Source organism: Chiloscyllium punctatum, chromosome 22, assembly GCF_047496795.1.
Source record: "Chiloscyllium punctatum isolate Juve2018m chromosome 22, sChiPun1.3, whole genome shotgun sequence".
Classification (NCBI taxonomy): domain Eukaryota; kingdom Metazoa; phylum Chordata; class Chondrichthyes; order Orectolobiformes; family Hemiscylliidae; genus Chiloscyllium; species Chiloscyllium punctatum.
In genome coordinates, this window is record NC_092760.1 from 48833324 (window position 1) to 48851765 (window position 18442).

The 18442-nt window shown below is 39.4% G+C and overlaps 1 protein-coding gene across 6 annotated transcripts in view; it reads right to left on the reverse strand.

Annotated features, from left to right (window-relative positions):
- LOC140493615 (serine/threonine-protein phosphatase 6 regulatory subunit 3-like) overlaps positions 1-18442 on the reverse strand; it is a 135984-nt gene that overhangs the window by 25971 nt on the left and 91571 nt on the right. For all 6 annotated transcript variants that reach the window (XM_072592245.1, XM_072592248.1, XM_072592247.1 and 3 more), the window contains 5 exons: positions 12279-12333; positions 9161-9291; positions 7993-8117; positions 5911-6061; positions 3066-3160 (listed from right to left, as the gene is read on the reverse strand). In XM_072592245.1, coding sequence (XP_072448346.1) covers positions 3066-3160; positions 5911-6061; positions 7993-8117; positions 9161-9291; positions 12279-12333 — 557 coding nt within the window. The remainder of the gene's footprint in view (positions 1-3065; positions 3161-5910; positions 6062-7992; positions 8118-9160; positions 9292-12278; positions 12334-18442) is intronic.

Here is an 18442-nt window from a genome sequence, read left to right on the forward strand (position 1 = left end):
TCATCTTTGCGATCCTTTTCTTTACATCTCGAACTATTCAGAGGTCTAAACAAAACTCCCCAACAGGGTGACCTCTCCTTTCCTGTTTCTAACCTCAGCCCATACTACCTCAGTAGACAAATCCTCAAATGCCCTTTCTGCCACCAAAGTACTGTCCTTGATTAACAATGCTACACCTCCCCCTCTTTTACCATCTTCTCCGTTCTTCTTGAAACATCTAAAACCCGGAACCTGCAACAACCATTCCTGTCCCAACTCGATCCATGTTTCTGAAATGACCACAACATCGAAGTCCCAGGTACAAAATCTTGCTGCAAGTTCAACCACCTTACTCTTGATGCTCCTAGTGTTGAAGTAGACACACTTCAATCCACCTTCCTGCTTGCCAGTGAACTCTTGCGACCTTGAAACCTCATTTCTGACCTTACTACTCAACCTCCTGGACAGTGGAACTACAATTTAGGTTCCCATCTCCCTGTTGAATTAGTTTAAACCCTCGTGAAGAGCATTAGCAAATTCCGGCCCAGTATATTTGTACCCTTCTGGTTCAGTTGTAGACCATCCTGTTTATAGAGGTCCCATCTACCCCAGAATGAGTCCCAGTTATCCAGGTATCTAAAACACTCCCTCCTGCACCATCCCTGTAGCCACGTGTTCAACAGGAGGAAACATCTTTTTCGAATCCACTTTGTCATGATGACTCAGGATCTTGTTTGTTTTGATCAAGTCATTTCTTCTAAACTGCAGTAAATACAATAGGCTAGACCAATTGATATAGAAATTGTTAAAGAGGAGTATTGGATAGGCTGCCTGGAGTTCAAAGTTGATAAACCACTAGGACTGCAAGAGATAAGCAATCATAGCGCAGTTCACTTAATCTTGGTGGTGGGTAATGTTCTTTGCATATACTTTCCTTTAGGAATCTTCACCTTTCAAGACTCCAGGTGCTGCCTATATCCAAGGATGGAACTCTGCCTACCAATCAGGCTGGGTGTGCAGTTGTTCTGCTGTAGTATTCGTTTTATAACTTATAATGTATTTCACTGATTTAAACATGCTAAGACAACGGTAATGAATCCCCCAAGGAGTGACTGATTCTTAGAACAATATCAACAATATAACAGAGGAGCTTTTAAATGATATTTGGGACAACATTGAAAGTCACATGGAAAATGGAGAAAATCCAGCATGAATTGAGTTAGGGCAAACAATGCTTAATTAATTTGACGAGTCTTTTTATGATATAACAAAGAGTGGATGACAGTTAATTATTTGATCTGCTATATGTGGACTTCCAAAGTAAATTTAAATGATGCGCCATAAAGCAGGCTTGTTAGTAAAGTTACAGCTCATGGAATAAGGCAGGAATTGGAGTTGATGGAGTGACAGCAAATGAGTGGTGGTGAACATTCATTTTTCAAACTGAAGGAAGCTAAATGGAGGGAGGTGGGGTGGGGGGAATCTCTCAAGAGTCAGTGTTTGGTCAACTGCTTTTCCTTATACACATTACTGATCTGGACCTGGGTGTTCAAGGCACAACTTCAAAACTTGCAAATGAGAAATCTGGAAATACCACAAATTGCAAGGAGGACAATGTTAAACTTCAAAAAGGCATATGTGGGACGGGCAGACAAGCAGATGAATTTTAAAGAGGGTGAATTAATTTATTTCAGCTGGAAAGCTGAAGAGAGGATGTTGTAAAGAGGATGTTTTTTAAATTGTAAGCTAATTGGGAAAAGGACTGTTTTAAAAAAAAACAAGGGTTTATATAAAGGATTACTGCATTTTTTAAAAGATTACTGACACAGACTAAATGCTGTTTGCTCAAGCAGAGGAGGCTTAGTTGCAAATGCACTGAAACCAGGGAGTGAGCATAAAATTAGATTCAACCAGCAAGTAGCAGCTGATTTGTCTGTGCAGTGGTGACCAATTCTCAAAGACAACGACCTTTGCCCTGGCAAAAAACTTTGATTCTTTAAGTAGGTGAACACACTGGGGATGTGAATGCTTGGTCAGAAGCCACTGAACCTCCACAAGATTCTCCTGCTCCTTTGATGCTACCTAACCTGCTGCGCTTTTCCAGCAACACATTTTTCAGCTCTGATCTCCAGTATCTGCAGTCCTCACTTTCTCCATATAAAAACAAAGCTCAAGACTGAAGAAAGCCAGTTAATTTCTCATCAGTTGCTGAAGGCAATGGCTTTTGCCCATGAAATCAGAGAATTTCTAAGTGAGAACCAGTCAATCTGTGAAAGTGAGTCCCAGCACCAGAGAAGGAAGATCAAGGAGGACTGAATCCTGACAAGCCTTCCCAGTTGTTCTCTCTGCCCATAACACTCCTTTTGTGTACTTTTATAAAATCTTTACCTTTTATGATGACTCAGAATAGTGAAATCAGATTTCCAGTCTGCTATTCCAGTGGATCAATGTACAAAACAATTTAGAAAAACATGGAGGTACAGGTACTGTTGTTGGACTAGTAATTTAGAATTCCAGACTAATGCCATGTTCCAGTACAACCATGACAACTAGAATTTAAACTCAATTAATAATAATATAGAATGTAAAGCTAGGCCTAGTGATAGTTGGAAAAAACTTGTTTGGTTGAGTAACATCCTTTATGGAAGGAAATTTGCTCTACTTTCCTGGTCTGGCCCTACATTTTGATTCTTAACATCCCTCTCAAATGGCCAAGCAAACCATTAATTTCAAATGCAAGTAAGGATGAGCAACAAATGTTGGCCTTGTCAGCAACCCCCAAATTCCAAAGAATCAACAAAATAAAGGATATAATTTTGAGTGCAGGAGCAGAGGGACTTGAAATCACTGAAGATGGTGAGGCAGGTTGACTGTGTGGTTAATAAAGCTTACAGGGTCCTAGGCTTTATAAATAGGAACAGAGTATGAAAGCAAATAAATTATGATAAATTTGCAAAAACAATTATGCCCTTATAACACAACCATTCTACGATTACTTACTAATACCACATTTTTCAGTTTACAGATACTTTTAAAAATGTTGTAAAATTTCTTAGCAATTCAACACCTGCAACAAGAAGAATTACCTTCAGGATGTGTTAGGTTATTGGGATGGGGATCCACTGGATCTGCACTGGTTTCCATTTCAACAGGGGAACTACTTCTCAAAGGATCCTTTGAGCTGAATCAAAAAATGTTTAGTTTATTTCAGTTTACAGGCGTCATAGTCATTTACTCATTGCATACACCTTTACACAACTTGTGATAGTACAAATATGAATCTGTATTTGTATATTGGACTCGACAACATTTGGACTGCATGGTATAGGAATCCATCCTGGCCCCAGTCCTTGAGAATTCTTGGCGCAATTTTCCTTTGGAGGGATGCAATTTCTAACTTCTCACCTACATGAATGTCTCTAACAGCAAATAAAAATCAAAACACTCCAGTAAAGTAGGATTTGATCAGCAAAGGAATGCAACAGAAGCTGAATCCACACCATCAGTTTTGCAACTCAGGGCATGCGGAGATATTTCCCAACAGCACTACTCGGACTTGCTGTAGCTATATACAAATTGCAGATTGAGGTTCAGAACCCTAGAATTGCCAACCTGGAGCGAGAAGGAGGAATGCTTTTGTTTATTCCTGTTCTTGGAAGAAACATTACTTCCTGGTTATGCACCCAAGAAATAAAAATCATGGCAGAACTTTGGGGACAGCAGTGGTGACAATATTTACTGCTGATCAAGAACAAAAAAGTTAACAAGGATCTAGTAATCCATATGCATGGATTTTCCTTGTGTGATATTAGTTGGAGTCTGATGCAAAATCAAGGCTGTGCCCAGGTGAAGGAGCCTTTTGAGGTACTTTAGGTACTCTCAAAATGGGAAAGTATTAATTATCCTTCAGATGTTAATTTGGAAATTATTTTAATCTCAATAAAACAATTAAGCCAGCAGAAATAAACAAAATGTAACCATTTATGATTAAAAAACTGATTACTTTTAAAGTAAATTAACACTATGCAAACATAAAAATATTGTTGCAAGATCAGGTTTTTTTGGACAGTAATCAAACTTATTGCATCACTAAAGCCTCTTTACACCTCTTTAAAAAACATACATTTTTCAATGGATTTACAGTGAGACAAATAGTATAAAATGAACAAGTTCTCAAGTTTAGAGATTTCTAAAGATAGAGCTTTTCTGCAAAGAGTTAACATTTGAGAACTATGAAGGCTCTCGGGTCTTGAAATGTTAACTCTGTTTCCCTCTGCACAGGTAGTGCCTGACCTGCTGAGTTTCACCAGCAATTTTTGTTTTTGTTTGTTTTGTATCTCCAGCTGTGTTTTATTTTATTGCCTTGGAAGAAACCTGTGACCCCTTAATGGACCAATGAAGCAGAAAATGAGGCCAAAGAAACTCTCATACAGTATTTGCTTGGAGCCATTCACCAAGCTCAGAGCTTGGAGAAATGCTGGGCTAGTACCAGCTTGTGAAGCTAGCCATATGGAGCCAAGCTGAAATTAAGGCTGAGTAGTGGTGGAGAGTAGTCTCCAAAATCCAGGATCACAGTACTGATTAGAAGTGTAATCTACAGTATGTGAGCAGTTATTGAGGCATTGCACGACTGTGGCTTTTGAGACAGTTCTAATGCCAGGTCTTCAAGAGAAATGAACTGGAAAGCCCTTGGTAAGTTTAAATGAGATTTAGTGACCCACTGTGTCACCAAGATCTTGCTGAGAAATCCAAAAGATCTCTCATGACTACATCTGTTATCTGACATGTGTTCTGTGGGGTTTGACACCACAATTTATCTGTTATCCAGGTTTAATATTTAGAATCCGTAGAGTGTGGAAACAGGCCATTTGGTCCAGCAAGTCCACACCGAACCTCTGAAGAGTAACCCACCCAGATCCGTTCCCCTACTACCTACATTTATCCCTAACCTACACATCCCGGAATACTATAGGCAATTTAGCATGGCCAGTTCACCTAACCTGTACACAGACACAGGGAGAATGTGCAAACTCCACAAAGACAGTCATCCGAGGCTGGAATCGAACCCAGGTCTTTGATGCTGTGAGACAGCAGTGGTAACCACTAAGCTACCGTGCCGCCCCCAATTAATCTGAGGTTTATCTCAGATTAATTCTGGATGTTCAAATAAAATGTAAATTGTACTACTGTTCTAAGTTTGCCTAATAGTTTATAATCGTTTGTTCAAACCTGTCAAATCTTGTGGTTTTGTTTTCTTTTAAGACCTAGGTGTCTCACATTCTGACTTCTTTTAACAAAAAAATAGAACTGGTCTCAAGTCAAACTATAACATAATTTTGCTGGTCTGGTCTGGTCTTGTAAGAGATTGCACTTTTGCTATCATTCTCATTTCATAACCTGCCTCCAAAAGAGAAACAGTGCAAAATGGTCCCCTGACAACATCGGGATTGTTACATCAATTAAGGGACAGATTCTTTTACAACTGGTCTTGGATTGTAACTGGAGTTTGTAAGTACTTTCAAACATCTGCATCTTCATGTAGTTAATTTAAATAAATTATCTTCTTTTATTCTAACGTTCAAGAAACTTTCTGAAATTTTCTCTAACAGTACCAGCAAAGAAATGTAGCACAAATCATGTTTATCACAATGGTACAAGGCAGGTTAGATAAAGTCTTGGTAAATGAGGTTGAATTTCTTTCAATAAGTATTACAGCACACAGTAAAAGAGCAGGAATTGGTAAAAGAACAAAACCAAAATCAAAAGTAATCTCAGAAGATTATACAAGCATGCAAGAAGTTTAATTGTAAAATATTACAGAAGGGATTTCAGGGCCTGATATTTTATGCTTATAACTGACCTCCAAAAGTTGTTGAAGCAAAGCATTAATACAACTCACTACAGAATATTTAGATATTCAGAACTAATTACCTTAACTGAGATGAAAAATCAGAAAACATAGCCCATCCAGTTTCTTGTGGCACTGAGTCACCCGAACTCCACAAGGTAGCTTCATTAGAATTTGCTGTAGTTATATTTGCTGTTTCCATAGGCACTTCAAAGTTTGCAGTCCATCCTGGGGCTGTAAAATCAATTCAACATTTACCGATCTTTTGCTTTAAACAATCCATGGCAATCATTACTTGAATTCATACAAAAAAGATGTTTCCAAGACTTTATAAATAAAGCCTTTGGGTAGCTGTTTTTGGAATTAACAACTACTCAGTTAAAGATATTAAAGTCAAGTCACCATAGTACTAGAGGACCAGGCTGCTCTCTCATTAGAGAGAGGGGATTAGTGGTGCTGGAAGAGCACAGCAGTTCAGGCAGCATCCAAGTAGCTTCGAAATCGACGTTTCGGGCAAAAGCCCTTCATCAGGAATCCTGATGATTCCTGATGAAGGGCTTTTGCCCGAAACATCGATTTCGAAGCTACTTGGATGCTGCCTGAACTGCTGTGCTCTTTCAGCACCACTAATCCAGAATCTGGTTTCCAGCATCTGCAGTCATTGTTTTTAACCTCATTAGAGAGAGAGGACTAGTGTTGGTTTAACTGGAGGATCATTATGCCTCAGGCAAGGGAAGAGGTTGAGGAGGGTTTTTCATGGTAACCTCAGGCAGTATAGGAATTGAACCAGTGTTGATGGCATCACTCTGCATTTCAAACTAGCCAACTGAGGTAACCAGACCACAACTTTTTAAAATTCATATATCAAATAATTGGTTTATAATCTAAACCAAATTTCTTAGCTCAGATTTTCTACTACATTCGTTGGACATGCACCATTCGCAACTCAAGCCAGATACTTAACAGAAATAGGAAGATCAACAATTCCAAAGTAGTGTTACAAAGACTTGTTTCGGGACTGAGATTTCTTGGGCTTCCAGCAAGATTGTTTCTTCAAATCTCTCCAACAATCTAACAGGTTTAGACTTTGAATTTAATACAGGATTCACCAGCATCTCAAGTACAACTATTTCAGGTCAGAACTCACCTATTTCTAATATTCTTTAATACTATGGAGTCTTGCATCTACACATCTCTCTATCTTTCTCCACTGCCCTTCAAGCTCGTCTCCATATACCACTAACAAAACAATACAGGTAACTGTGCCAGAGATCTCTTAACAATGCCATGTTGACACAAACAGTCAATTCACTTAGTTCTTTATTAACGGGAAAAGACAAAGTTTCCAGTATTGTACCTAAGTGTCAATTGCTTATCATGTAATTTAGCAGGTTTATGATTACAGAGAATGATGAAGTCAAATTTAATCTTGTCCTTATTTATGTGTTTCCAACAAGGGGAATAAGACTTAAAATAGAACTAAAGATTTTTTAAAAACAACTGCACCACCTCTATGATCATCAAAGATTTGCTAATATGGTACAGATTATGCACCAGAGCTAGAGTGTTTCTAATGAAGAGAGTGTGATATAACATTCAAGCTATTCTGTTCATTGTCACTATTCAACAGTTCAATGGCAACAAATTTGTTCCAACACCTCAGTGACACTGGTGTCAATCCAATCCATGTTTATTATTTCTTCATTATGTTGTTTCCTAGATCTAGAACTTAACAGAAATAAAGCTATGTACCAGCTCACACAAATTTATACAGTCAGAAAGGCCCAGAGGGAGAATAGAAATAACTTCATTGTTGATATTAAGTGAAAGTATTTATCTTGTATCCCAGAGGTTCCAAAGTATGTATAACTAGTACACCAGGGAATGGTTGCTACAGATATTGGCAAAATAAAACAGTTCCCTCAACTAATAAAACCTGGTCATATGAGTAAAAACAAGAAAACAGTTTTATTCCACAACAAGTTCCTCTCAGTTCAAATTCACTGAAGTAATATTGTATATTAAAGCATCTCCATGGTAAAAAGTGAGAACCTTTATGATTTACAAAAGTGATTTTGTAACCAGAAAAGCTAATGTCAAATATTTAAGTTCACAACTCCCAGATCATTTTAAAATCAACCATAATTCAAGTGTTTGTTACTTGCCATCATTTGTGTCCACTTCCATTCTATCATCTGGACAGGCCCCAGGTACAAATGAATTATTCCGTTTATCCACATCTTCATCTTCAGAATCTGTACTTTCTTCACTGTCTGTACTTCCTGAACTTCTGCACAAAACAGAAATGGAGGGATTGTCAATTATAAGGAAACTAACTTGGTAAAGGTTGGGTAGGGGGTGGGGGGGGGGGGGGGGGGGGGGGGGAGGGGGGGGGGAGGGGGGAGGGGGGGGGGAGGTGGGAAGGAGGAGCGAGAACCATAAAAGCAGCAGTTGGGGGAGGGGGCAGTGGCTGTTTGTTTTGTGTGGGGGGGAAAAAAGGAGAGGAGGAGAGGCAGCATGCAGGGACACAGGAAAGAGCAAGAGAGGCATCAACCAGGGGAAGCCAGAAGAGCCAGCAGCTGGGCAAAGGGGGTACAGCCCAAGAGGCAGCAGCAAAGGGAGGCAGGAAGAGCCCGAGAGGGAGCAGCTGAGGGAAGCTAGCAGCCGGGGGAGGCAGGGGAAGCCAGAAGAGCCAGCAGCCGGGGGAGGCAGCAAAAGCCCGAGAGGCAGCGGCCGGGGGAAGCGAAAAGAGCCCGAGAGGCAGCAGGAACAGCCCAAGAGGCAGCAGCCGGGGGAAGCGGGAAGAGCCAGAGAGGCAGTGCAGGTGGTGTGGGGGAACTAGAAAGGCAGTAGCTGGAGTTTGGGGTGGTAATGAACTAGGAAAAACAGCAGCTGAGGGAAGGCAAAAGAGCTAGAAAGACAACAACAGGTGGGGGTGGGTGGGAGAAGGGCTAGAAAGGCAGCGGGTAGGGGCAGGGGAAAAGCTAGAAAAGCAATGGGTTGGGCGGAGGGCAAAAAGCTAGAAAGGTAGCGGTGAGGGGAAGTGGAAGGTGCTAGAAAGGCAGCAGCTGGGGTTTGGGGATGAAGAGCTAGAAAGGCAGAGGCTGGGTCAGCGGCTACAGGAAGGGCAGAGAGAGCTAGAAAAGGCAGCAGTTGGAGAGAAGGAGAAAGAACTAGAAAAGCAGTGGCTAGAGGAAAGGGGAAACAGCTGGAAAGGTGCCAGCTGGGGAGAAGGAGGAAGAGCAAGAAAGGCAGCAGCTGGGGTGGGGCAGACATTTGAAAGAGAGATTGAGCAAGGGAGAAGTGAATAACGGTGTAGCCCTGTTAACATACCTGTGTCGATTTTGTGCATCTTGAGAAAATGTTATATCCTTTTCGTCCCAAATATCTTCTTCATCAGAACCACTATCATCAAATTGTTGAATCCTCTCTTTACAGCATGCCTCAAATAGAGCTACATTAGCCTGGACCAAGATGGCAAAATGTCAAAGGTTTCCAACAAAGACACCAAAATGCTTTCAAGCAACCTCCCCATTTCTCAGATTGATATTCTCCCATTTCTGTTCCCAAGATAAACTCAAACTGAATTTGTCATAAAAGTATAAAAATGTGGTGACATAACTGGATATTTTGGGGAGGGAGTGGATCTGATGATAAATCATCACTAGAACATAATACTTTCAGTTCCACTGAAAGTGTCTTTGAAAACTGTGTGGCAGGCACTTGCAAATATTATCACACTCAGGAATTCATAGCTTCCAAAGGGAATAATGTTTAAATTTCAGAAAATATATCAATATAGCAGAGTGAAACTGGGTAAGTCATCAAATACAAAATAAACATATAGAAATTGTCCTAGTGAACAACCTTTGAAGATATTCTAGTGAGTTTAACCTAAGCTTAGCCAAGTAGGAATACAGCTCTAGTACAATTAAGGTTTTAGCAAGTTTTCATTTCAAGCACAACACTGAAATATGGCACAATGAACACTTTTAAAATTTTCAAACTCTATATTTGCAATCTTATAAAAATACCTGCATCACTGATGCTTTCTGAAGGCCCACACATGCCAGAGATTGTTCATTCTATGGATACCTCAAAGTAATTTCTCCTTGATGACAGATTATTTTTGTTAAATGACTAACTTGCCTATAAAACCCAGTGAAACAATTTCAGAGATTATGTTCATAACTTCTGAAATACTTATTTTGACGAACTGTTTATTGTAGCCAACATAAATTCAAACATTATCCTTTCATTTAGAAACCTGATTTACAGCATACCCAACCTCACTTCATGATAGTGGTGAGGAACAAAGAGTTTATTCTTGTTTGTTTGTTCCTGAATATACCCAATTTGCTCCAAGACATGGAATCATCTGTCACCGAGTCTCCCCATATCTGCGTGGGTTTCCTCCGGGTGCTCCGGTTCCCTCCCACAGTCCAAAAATGTGCAGGTCAGGTGAATTGGCCATGCTAAATTGCCTATAGTGTTAGGTAAGGGGTAAATGTAGGGGTATGGGTGGGTTGCGCTTCAGCGGGTCGGTGTGGACTTGTTGGGCCGAAGGGCCTGTTTCCACACTGTAATGTAATCTAATCTAATCTAAATTAGGAATAGCAGTCAAGGTGGCCTCACAACGGAGACACTTCTGTTTAGATTCCATTGAATCTTACAACCAAGATCTCATACCCTACCAGAATGCACTATTTAATTAAGGATTTAAACGTAGTACAATACTACCAAACTAATTTAGTCAATTTAAAGACATAGTTAATCATCAGTTATGGGAAGGAAGAAGCTGCAACAAAGAATAAAAATGTCCATTTGGAGTAAGCTAATGACAATAAATTGAAGAGGGATCTGACCTGGGTAAACTGGAGCAAAAGACTTGGTGCAAATATAATGGAGCAACTATTAGTCTTGAAGGAGGAGGAGATGCTCATGTAGTCTACGTACATGACCACAAGGGGAGTGAAGGTGGGGATGGTGGAGGGAAGCAGAAACGGAGACAAATAGCATGTCAGCTTGGCAAATGGAAGATCAGGCTAAATGTAAAAGGTACAGAGAACAATTGAAAAAGGAAATCAGTGGGGAAAATAAAAGAAATTTAAAAGTATTTTATAGACAGTCATTTTCCTGTTAAAATGCCAAAGGAGTGATGGGACCAGTGTCAGCCAGCAAGCACAAGAGCGAGTGCAAGCAAGAGAATTATAGTGCTGTTGTAAATTAGCACTTGAACATTCTGAATAACAACAGCACAAAGGGCAAGCAGCAGAAATGGGCAAACATTTTCAAATGTTCTGTTTTGGTCCAATGAGGAAGCGCTACGAGAGATGATTCTTTGGAATGAGGTGGGTCATGGATCAAGTGTCAGTATGTGAACATCTAGGGGATGGTATCACTATCATAAAAGGTTTAGGTTGAGTATAAAAAATGACAAGGAACAATCCACAGCAAGAATAACTCACTGGAGGAGAAGACAATTTCAATGGAGTATGAATGAATCTGACCCACATAAATTGGAATCCAATGTGCAGACAAACAAAAATTGAACAATGGACTTCCTCTAAAGATGAGATGGTTTACATACAACCAAGGTATATTCCCACAAAGGGAAAGGAAGGGCAAATAATCCAGACCTCAGTGAATGACAAAAGAGAAACTGATTAAGAAGAAAAAATGCACTTAGGACAAATGTTAAGTAGATAGTACATCAGAGATCCATGCTGATTATAGAAGGTTCAGAGGAGAATTGAAAAAGAAAACAAAGGAAATGAGAAGTTAACAGGCAGCTAACATTAAAGGGAATCCAAAAGTCTTCTAAAAGCTTATAGATTACCAACAAGTATTAAAAGAGATGGGCCTGAATACGCACAAATTGGAAATCTGAACATGGAATAAAGTAGCATGACAGAGGTAATGAAATTAACATTGTTCAACTTTTTGACAAAGGAAGATATCGCTGCACAGCTCACAGTGAAACAGGAGGTTGTTCAGTCAAACAAAGAACTTAAAGTAAACGTGAATTGGGTTATGCATAGACTGTCTGTACTTAAATTTGATAAGATATCAGAATTGAAATATGCATCATCAGATTTGGACAAATGAGTGTGGAAATTGTCCAAGTACTGGCTTTAATTTTTCAGCTCTAATTCAAATGGGGGACTGTGCAGAAGAACTGGAAAATTTCAAATTTTACAATTCAGTTAAAAAAATGTTGAAGTTCAGTCACAGGGAGTCAACTTAATCTCAGCAATACTGAACACAGTCATACTGAACATGAAACATTAAAACAAAATTGGGATCTTTCTGGTCTGCATGGGTCTGCTATTCATTGGATAGGAGTTGACACAAATAAATTGATAACTGAATTGCAATTTTTTCATGTCCAACTAGTTATAAGTTGATTGTCCACAAACCCTCCCAAATATTAGAAAAATGAAATACTTACACTCTCATTTGTATTCAGTGAGAAGTTGATATCAGCAATTCTTTCAAAGGGAACACTGCAAATGATTCAAAACGTTTTCTATGGTTATAATATTCCAAGTTTTAAATTGACTTTAAGCAATATGAGCTGTAGTTTTATCTTTATATGATTGCCATACACAAATGATCTATTTCACACCATTTGAGAAGTTATCAAGTTTAAGTTAATCAAGGAAGAAAATCCATAATTGATCCATGTCAATTCATGCAAATGTTAAAGTAATTCTTTACCAGAGCTTGCATTTTGCATTGTACACAAGAGAAAATTGAAGTAAAATATTTTGCACACATTTCAAGATTCACCAGATAAAAAAATTAAACAAGTGTTATTTAATAACTGATATTGGAGTTGATGGTGAATAAGTAAATACAACATCTAAATTAAATTACCTACCTTATGATCAAGCTTATTCTTTCAATGTACTTTTTCTACCAAATATGATAGGATACCAACTGGCCACAAGTTAGAAGATTAACTGCATTCATCAACGATTTTCTGCCCTGTAGACATCACTTCTTTTCCACTAACAGGCCTACCAAGAGACCAAACCCAAAGTTCCTACCAAAGGGAGCCTGCAGTGGAAGTTACCTCCATTTAGTGCCTTTAATTTGGTTAAATATTCCAAGAGACTTCACAGGTGAAGTCAGATTCAAATACGAACAGGATGGAGACGAGTCAGAAATTAAAGCAGTCAAACTAGAGAAGACAAATTTACTCCCAGTCAGAAATGGTGATGAAGTAGGGCAAGTAGACCTTGAATATGACTTAGCTTTTAAGTAGAAAAGGAGAAAGTGGTCAACCTAAGGACATTTTAACGAATAATATTGATGTATGCAGAAAATGTTATATCAATGATAGAAGCAATTAGTTCAGGCCTTTCAAAAATCAGGACCATTGCAGGGATTGACAAACAAAAGATTTTCCTTTGAAAGGCATGTCCAGTAAAGTATTCAAAAAGGTGTGGGAATTGCTCCACACAATGAAATAAATGCTGATATACCATGATGAAATAAAATCATAAAATGTGCAAAACAAGCATGAAACAACCTCTCGCTGACCAATTACCAATTTGCCAAAGATGATATGCTATGGCTCATTTGACACAATGTGTAACTGAAATATGGAGTATCATAATGCCTTCAAATATAATTGATACAATCTAAACATTTTAGGTTCACCAAGAAAATTATTTTTTTTTTTGAGTAAAAGCAACATTAAAGAATGGTTCAATCCAGATGTGACAAAATATGGTGGCTTTAATACTAGAGTTTGAAGCTCAAAAATGCAACATGCTAAAACTAAACAAGCTCTCAGCAGTGCTTGCCATTGAGTGCAGGTAGAAGGTTGTCACTCCAGGATGAATTTCCATGAAGCACATGCTATGACTGCAAGCAAATGAAATTAAAGAAAGAAAGTCACAACAAATGATTATATAGACATTGTTTGGAAACTACTATATACACCATTTGTTCACTTGCTTTAAGTGAATATATTTGGTGTGAAAGATATCCACCACTGAAGTTTAAAGAGCTTCAGTTAAAACTCTGCCCCGTGTAAAAGCACCACCATCCATAGAAAGTCATGAAAGAAAGTATATCAATCAATCAATCAAAGGGAGGAGATTCAGCTGTAAAGATATCCAGCTCTAAAGGAGCTGAGAAATTTAATCTCCATTGAGTAGAAGAAATTGCAGTTTTCCATAGGTACACAAGAATAACAGCCCTTCACAGGTTCTAGATTATTTAATTTTGGACTTAAAGTCTTCTTTTCTTCTAAAATAAATGCTTTCCCTCAAGAAATAGACGGATATGATAGAGATACTAATTGTTTGGCTGACAGTCAAATCATAAATGCATCACCACATCAAGGATCATAGTGAAAAAACTTTTTTTTTAAAATGTAGATCTGCATTTGCAAAACGCACAAGACATACTTTTTTTTAATTTAAGTAATGGGACAACAATAGAATTTATGCACTGGAATATTGGTTCTTCCTAAATTTATCTTTCACATCAAGTCAGAGTTTACAATGAGCTGTCTAAGCCTTGAGAAACGTCCATTCATTTCTCAACATTGCCAGAGATGTTCTTCCAACCTTACTTAATATGTTGCACATGTCTACTAGGCTTCCTCTTCCCATCTTAACAAGTGGTATCACTATTCCCTGAGAAACCCACTCAACACATGATTTTCATTTTTCCTGAACTTAACAAGTCTCCTTTCCCTTTCGTCTAATGGGTAAGGTCTATTCCCTACTGGTGCCTATTTCCGGCTACCCTTCTTAATCTTTCTAAAGAATTCCTTTAGAAAGGAAATCCAACTCCCACCTTTCCTCAAGGTCACTTCATTGTTCCCTATCAAGTCTCCCTTTGGTGATTCTTTCTCCTCGGGAAAAAAAAACTCTAATCTCACTCTTTCCTCCAACATAATCAAGTTGCACTGTTGAAATAAAGCTCATTGATCAGAAACTTGTCTTCACACGCAAAGCAGAATTAATGTATATTTTTAGCAGCTATCAATTTTTCAGGCCAGTCAAAGATTTTCAGGTTTGTACATCATTCTTACAGCCAATATCAATATTTGTATGATTATTAAGGAAAATCTCCCATCAAAGTTTAAGTGTTTCCCCTTTCTCTTCAAAAGCATTTCCTGTTCGCTTGTGTTTATGTGTGCTGTTGTTTTACATTCATGTAGGATGACTCCTTGCTCAAGTTTTTTCAGGAATGGCTTGGATTCAACTGTGCAAGACCCATCAGTAGACAAATAAGAAAAAACACTAAACTCCAGGTTGCCACACCACATCGACATCATGAGCAAATGAGATTGCAGCTGCATGGAAATGATATACCCAGTAATTTAGTTTCTCACAGGCCTTGACTATCGTATATACTAGAGTAAAAGTCAAGTAGAAGTTGACCCCTATTTTTGACCAAAAAATCTGGATTTTCCATATATTTCATGTAAAAGTCGACTCTAGTTCTTCATAGATAATATATCAACATTTGAGAGTCAAGGTATTATGCTGTACATAAATGTTACAAAGAGGAAATTAACTTTCCCCATGCCATTATGCGATTTGATGTACAATTCGCACCAATTTGACAAGAAAGTTTAAGATGCATCAGGCTAGAGTCAGGTGACAACCAACCTCATGTAAAACAGTTATATACCTAGTTGAAGTTTTGAAATTTCTTCACTTCGTGTAAAAATGTCCTCCAGATAAAATTAAAAATATATCAGTGTTTAAACTGAAAGTTATTGAAGCTGCAGAGAAGTCAAATAACTGTGTAGCAGCAAGAGAATTTTGTGTTTCAGAGAAACTTGAGAGACACTTGAGAAAAATAACAAAACAACTTCAGACAATGCTAAAATGAAAGCTTGCCAACAGAGGTAAACCTAGCAAGTGACCACAATCGGAGAAAAAAGTTGCTGAGCGGGCAGAGCCAGAGATCTACAGCACAGAAACAGACATTTCAGTCCAACTCATCCAGATATCCCAACCCAATCTAGTTCTATTTGCCAGCACTTGGCCCATATTTCTCTAAACCCTTCCTAATCAAGTACCCATCGTCAGAGAAATTTGCCAATAAAGTAGAGACCACACAAACCAGATCGGGTGAAATTAACATGCCGATAATTACAAGTGATATGGCTGGAAGAGAAACTGACTATGCTGATACAGATCAGGATTTCTCTTCCTCGAGCTGAGGATGAAGTCAGTTAACAATCCTGTACAATAAGGCTAATTAGAAACAGGGAAAATACAATATGTCTGGAGATGGAGTAATCTAGTTACAATGATGCTAATCGGAAAACAGTTGTTATCAGAGGAATGTCCTAATTCTCTACACAAAGCAACATCCTGACAGTATTGATGCATCCGGAGCTTCCATTCCTCTTCACAGGTAGGTGCTAATGTCTCCTCTGAAGTGGTGAGGTGCTTCCATTGCCTTGGCCTGGGAGTAGTGCTCTTGCTGATACCACTCTACCTGACCTGTCCTTTGTGTGGCTTTGGTATTGCTGGGTTGTGAAACTGCCCTCGGAGCTATGGGATAGCTGTGGTGCTCTGTCATTGTTCGTGGGAGCTTGAAGTGTATTCCCTTGTCTGCAAGTGTTGTCTAGGTTTGCTTGTCAGCCTGTTGGGTCCCTGCTGAGGCATTCTGGGTGTTTTAGTAGGTTTTGGCCAATTTTGCTTTTGTGGGCCTATTATGGGTTGGCAGGGTAGCAGATCTTTTCCCACACCCATCCAGATACCTTTTAAATATTACAATTGTACCAGTCTCCACCACTTCCTCTGGAAGCACTTTCCATTCGTGCACCACCCTCCCCGTGAAAACGTTGCCCCTTAGGTCCCTTTTATATCTTTCCCGTCTCATCCTGAACTGATCCCCTCCAGTTCTGGACTCAGCCATCCCAGGGAAAAGACTTTGTCTATTTATCCTATCACCGCCCCTCATGATTTTATAAACCTCTGAGCTGACCTCTCAGCCTCCGATGCTCCAGGGAAAACAGCACCAGCATGGGCGGCACAGTGGTTAGCACTGTTGCCTCACAGCGCCAGGGACCCAGGTTCAATTCCCGCCTCGGGTGACTGTCTGTGCGGAGTTTGCACATTCTCGACGTGTCTGCATGGGTTTCCTCCTGGTGGTCCGGTTTCCTCCACAGTCCAAAGATGTGCAGGTCAGGTAAATTGCCCATAGCCGGAGGTGGCTAGGTCAGGGGTAAATATAGTGTAGGGGACTGGGTCTAGGTGGGTTACTCTTCAGAGGGTTGATGTGGGCTATTTCCGTATTGTAGGGAATCTAATCTATTCAGCCTCTCTCTATAGCTCAAAACCTCAACTTGGCAACATCCTTGTAAATCTTTTCTGAACCCTTTCAAGTTTCACAACATCTTTCCGATAGGAAAGAGACCAGAATTGCAGGCAATATTCCAACAGTGGCCTAACCAATGTCCTGAACAGCCGCAATAGGACCTCCCAACTCCTGTACTCAATGCTCTGACCAATAAAAGAAAGCATACCAAACGCCTTCTTCACTATCCTATCTACCTGCGACTCCACTTTCAAGGAGCTATGAACCTGCACTCCAAGGTCTCTTTGTTCAGCAACACTCCCTAGGACCTTACCATTAAGTGTATACGTCCTGCTAGGATTTGCTTTCCCAAAATGCAGCACCTCGCATTTATATGAATTAAACTCCATCTGCCACTCCCCAGCCCATTGGCCCATCTGATCAAGATCCCTTTGTAATCTGAAGTAACCTTCTTCGCTGTCCACTACACCTCCAATTTTGGTGTCATCTGCAAACTTACTAACTGTACCTCTTATGCTCACATCCAAATCACTTATATAAATGACAGAAAGTAGTGGACCCAGCATCGATCCTTGAGGGCACCAATCCATTGGTCACAGGCCTCCAGTCTGAAAAACAACTTTCCACCACCACCCTCTGTCTTCTACCTTTGAGCCAGTTCTGTATCCAAATGGCTAATTCTCCCTGTATTCCATGAGATCTAACCTTGCTAACCAGTCTCCAACAGGGAACCTTGTACTGGAAAATTGTCAAAATGGAAAATGCGTTAGCCGTGAAACCATTTGAATCCATCTATGAAACAAATCAAAGAAGGATGGAATTTTAGGTTTTAAGGCAAGTGCCGGGTGGTGCACAAGGTTCATGAGAAGGCATGACGCAATAGTTCAGCACAGAATTAAGATTTCACAAAAGCTGCCTGCTGAACTAAAAAGAGAAGATATTACATTTTCATCAGTTTCTAATCAAAATTTTGCAGATGGAATGCTCCAAGTTATGCACCGGAAACATGGACATAATGCCTATTACTCTCGACATGACGGAGAATCTAACTGTGAAACAATCTGGAGAAACAACAATTCTGGTGAAAACCACTGGCATAAGAAAAGTAGGTTCACTTTAGTTTTTTCTTGTATAGCTGATGGCACTAAGTTAAAATCAAAAGGTTGTTTTTAAGAGAAAACTTTGCCAAAGGAGAAATTTCCAAAAGGAACTGTTATCCATATGCATCCACAAGGTTGGGTAATGTAGAAAATGAATAAAGGAAGTTTAGAATTTACAATCTGGTGGACTAGGAAAAGTTTGTTCGTCTGG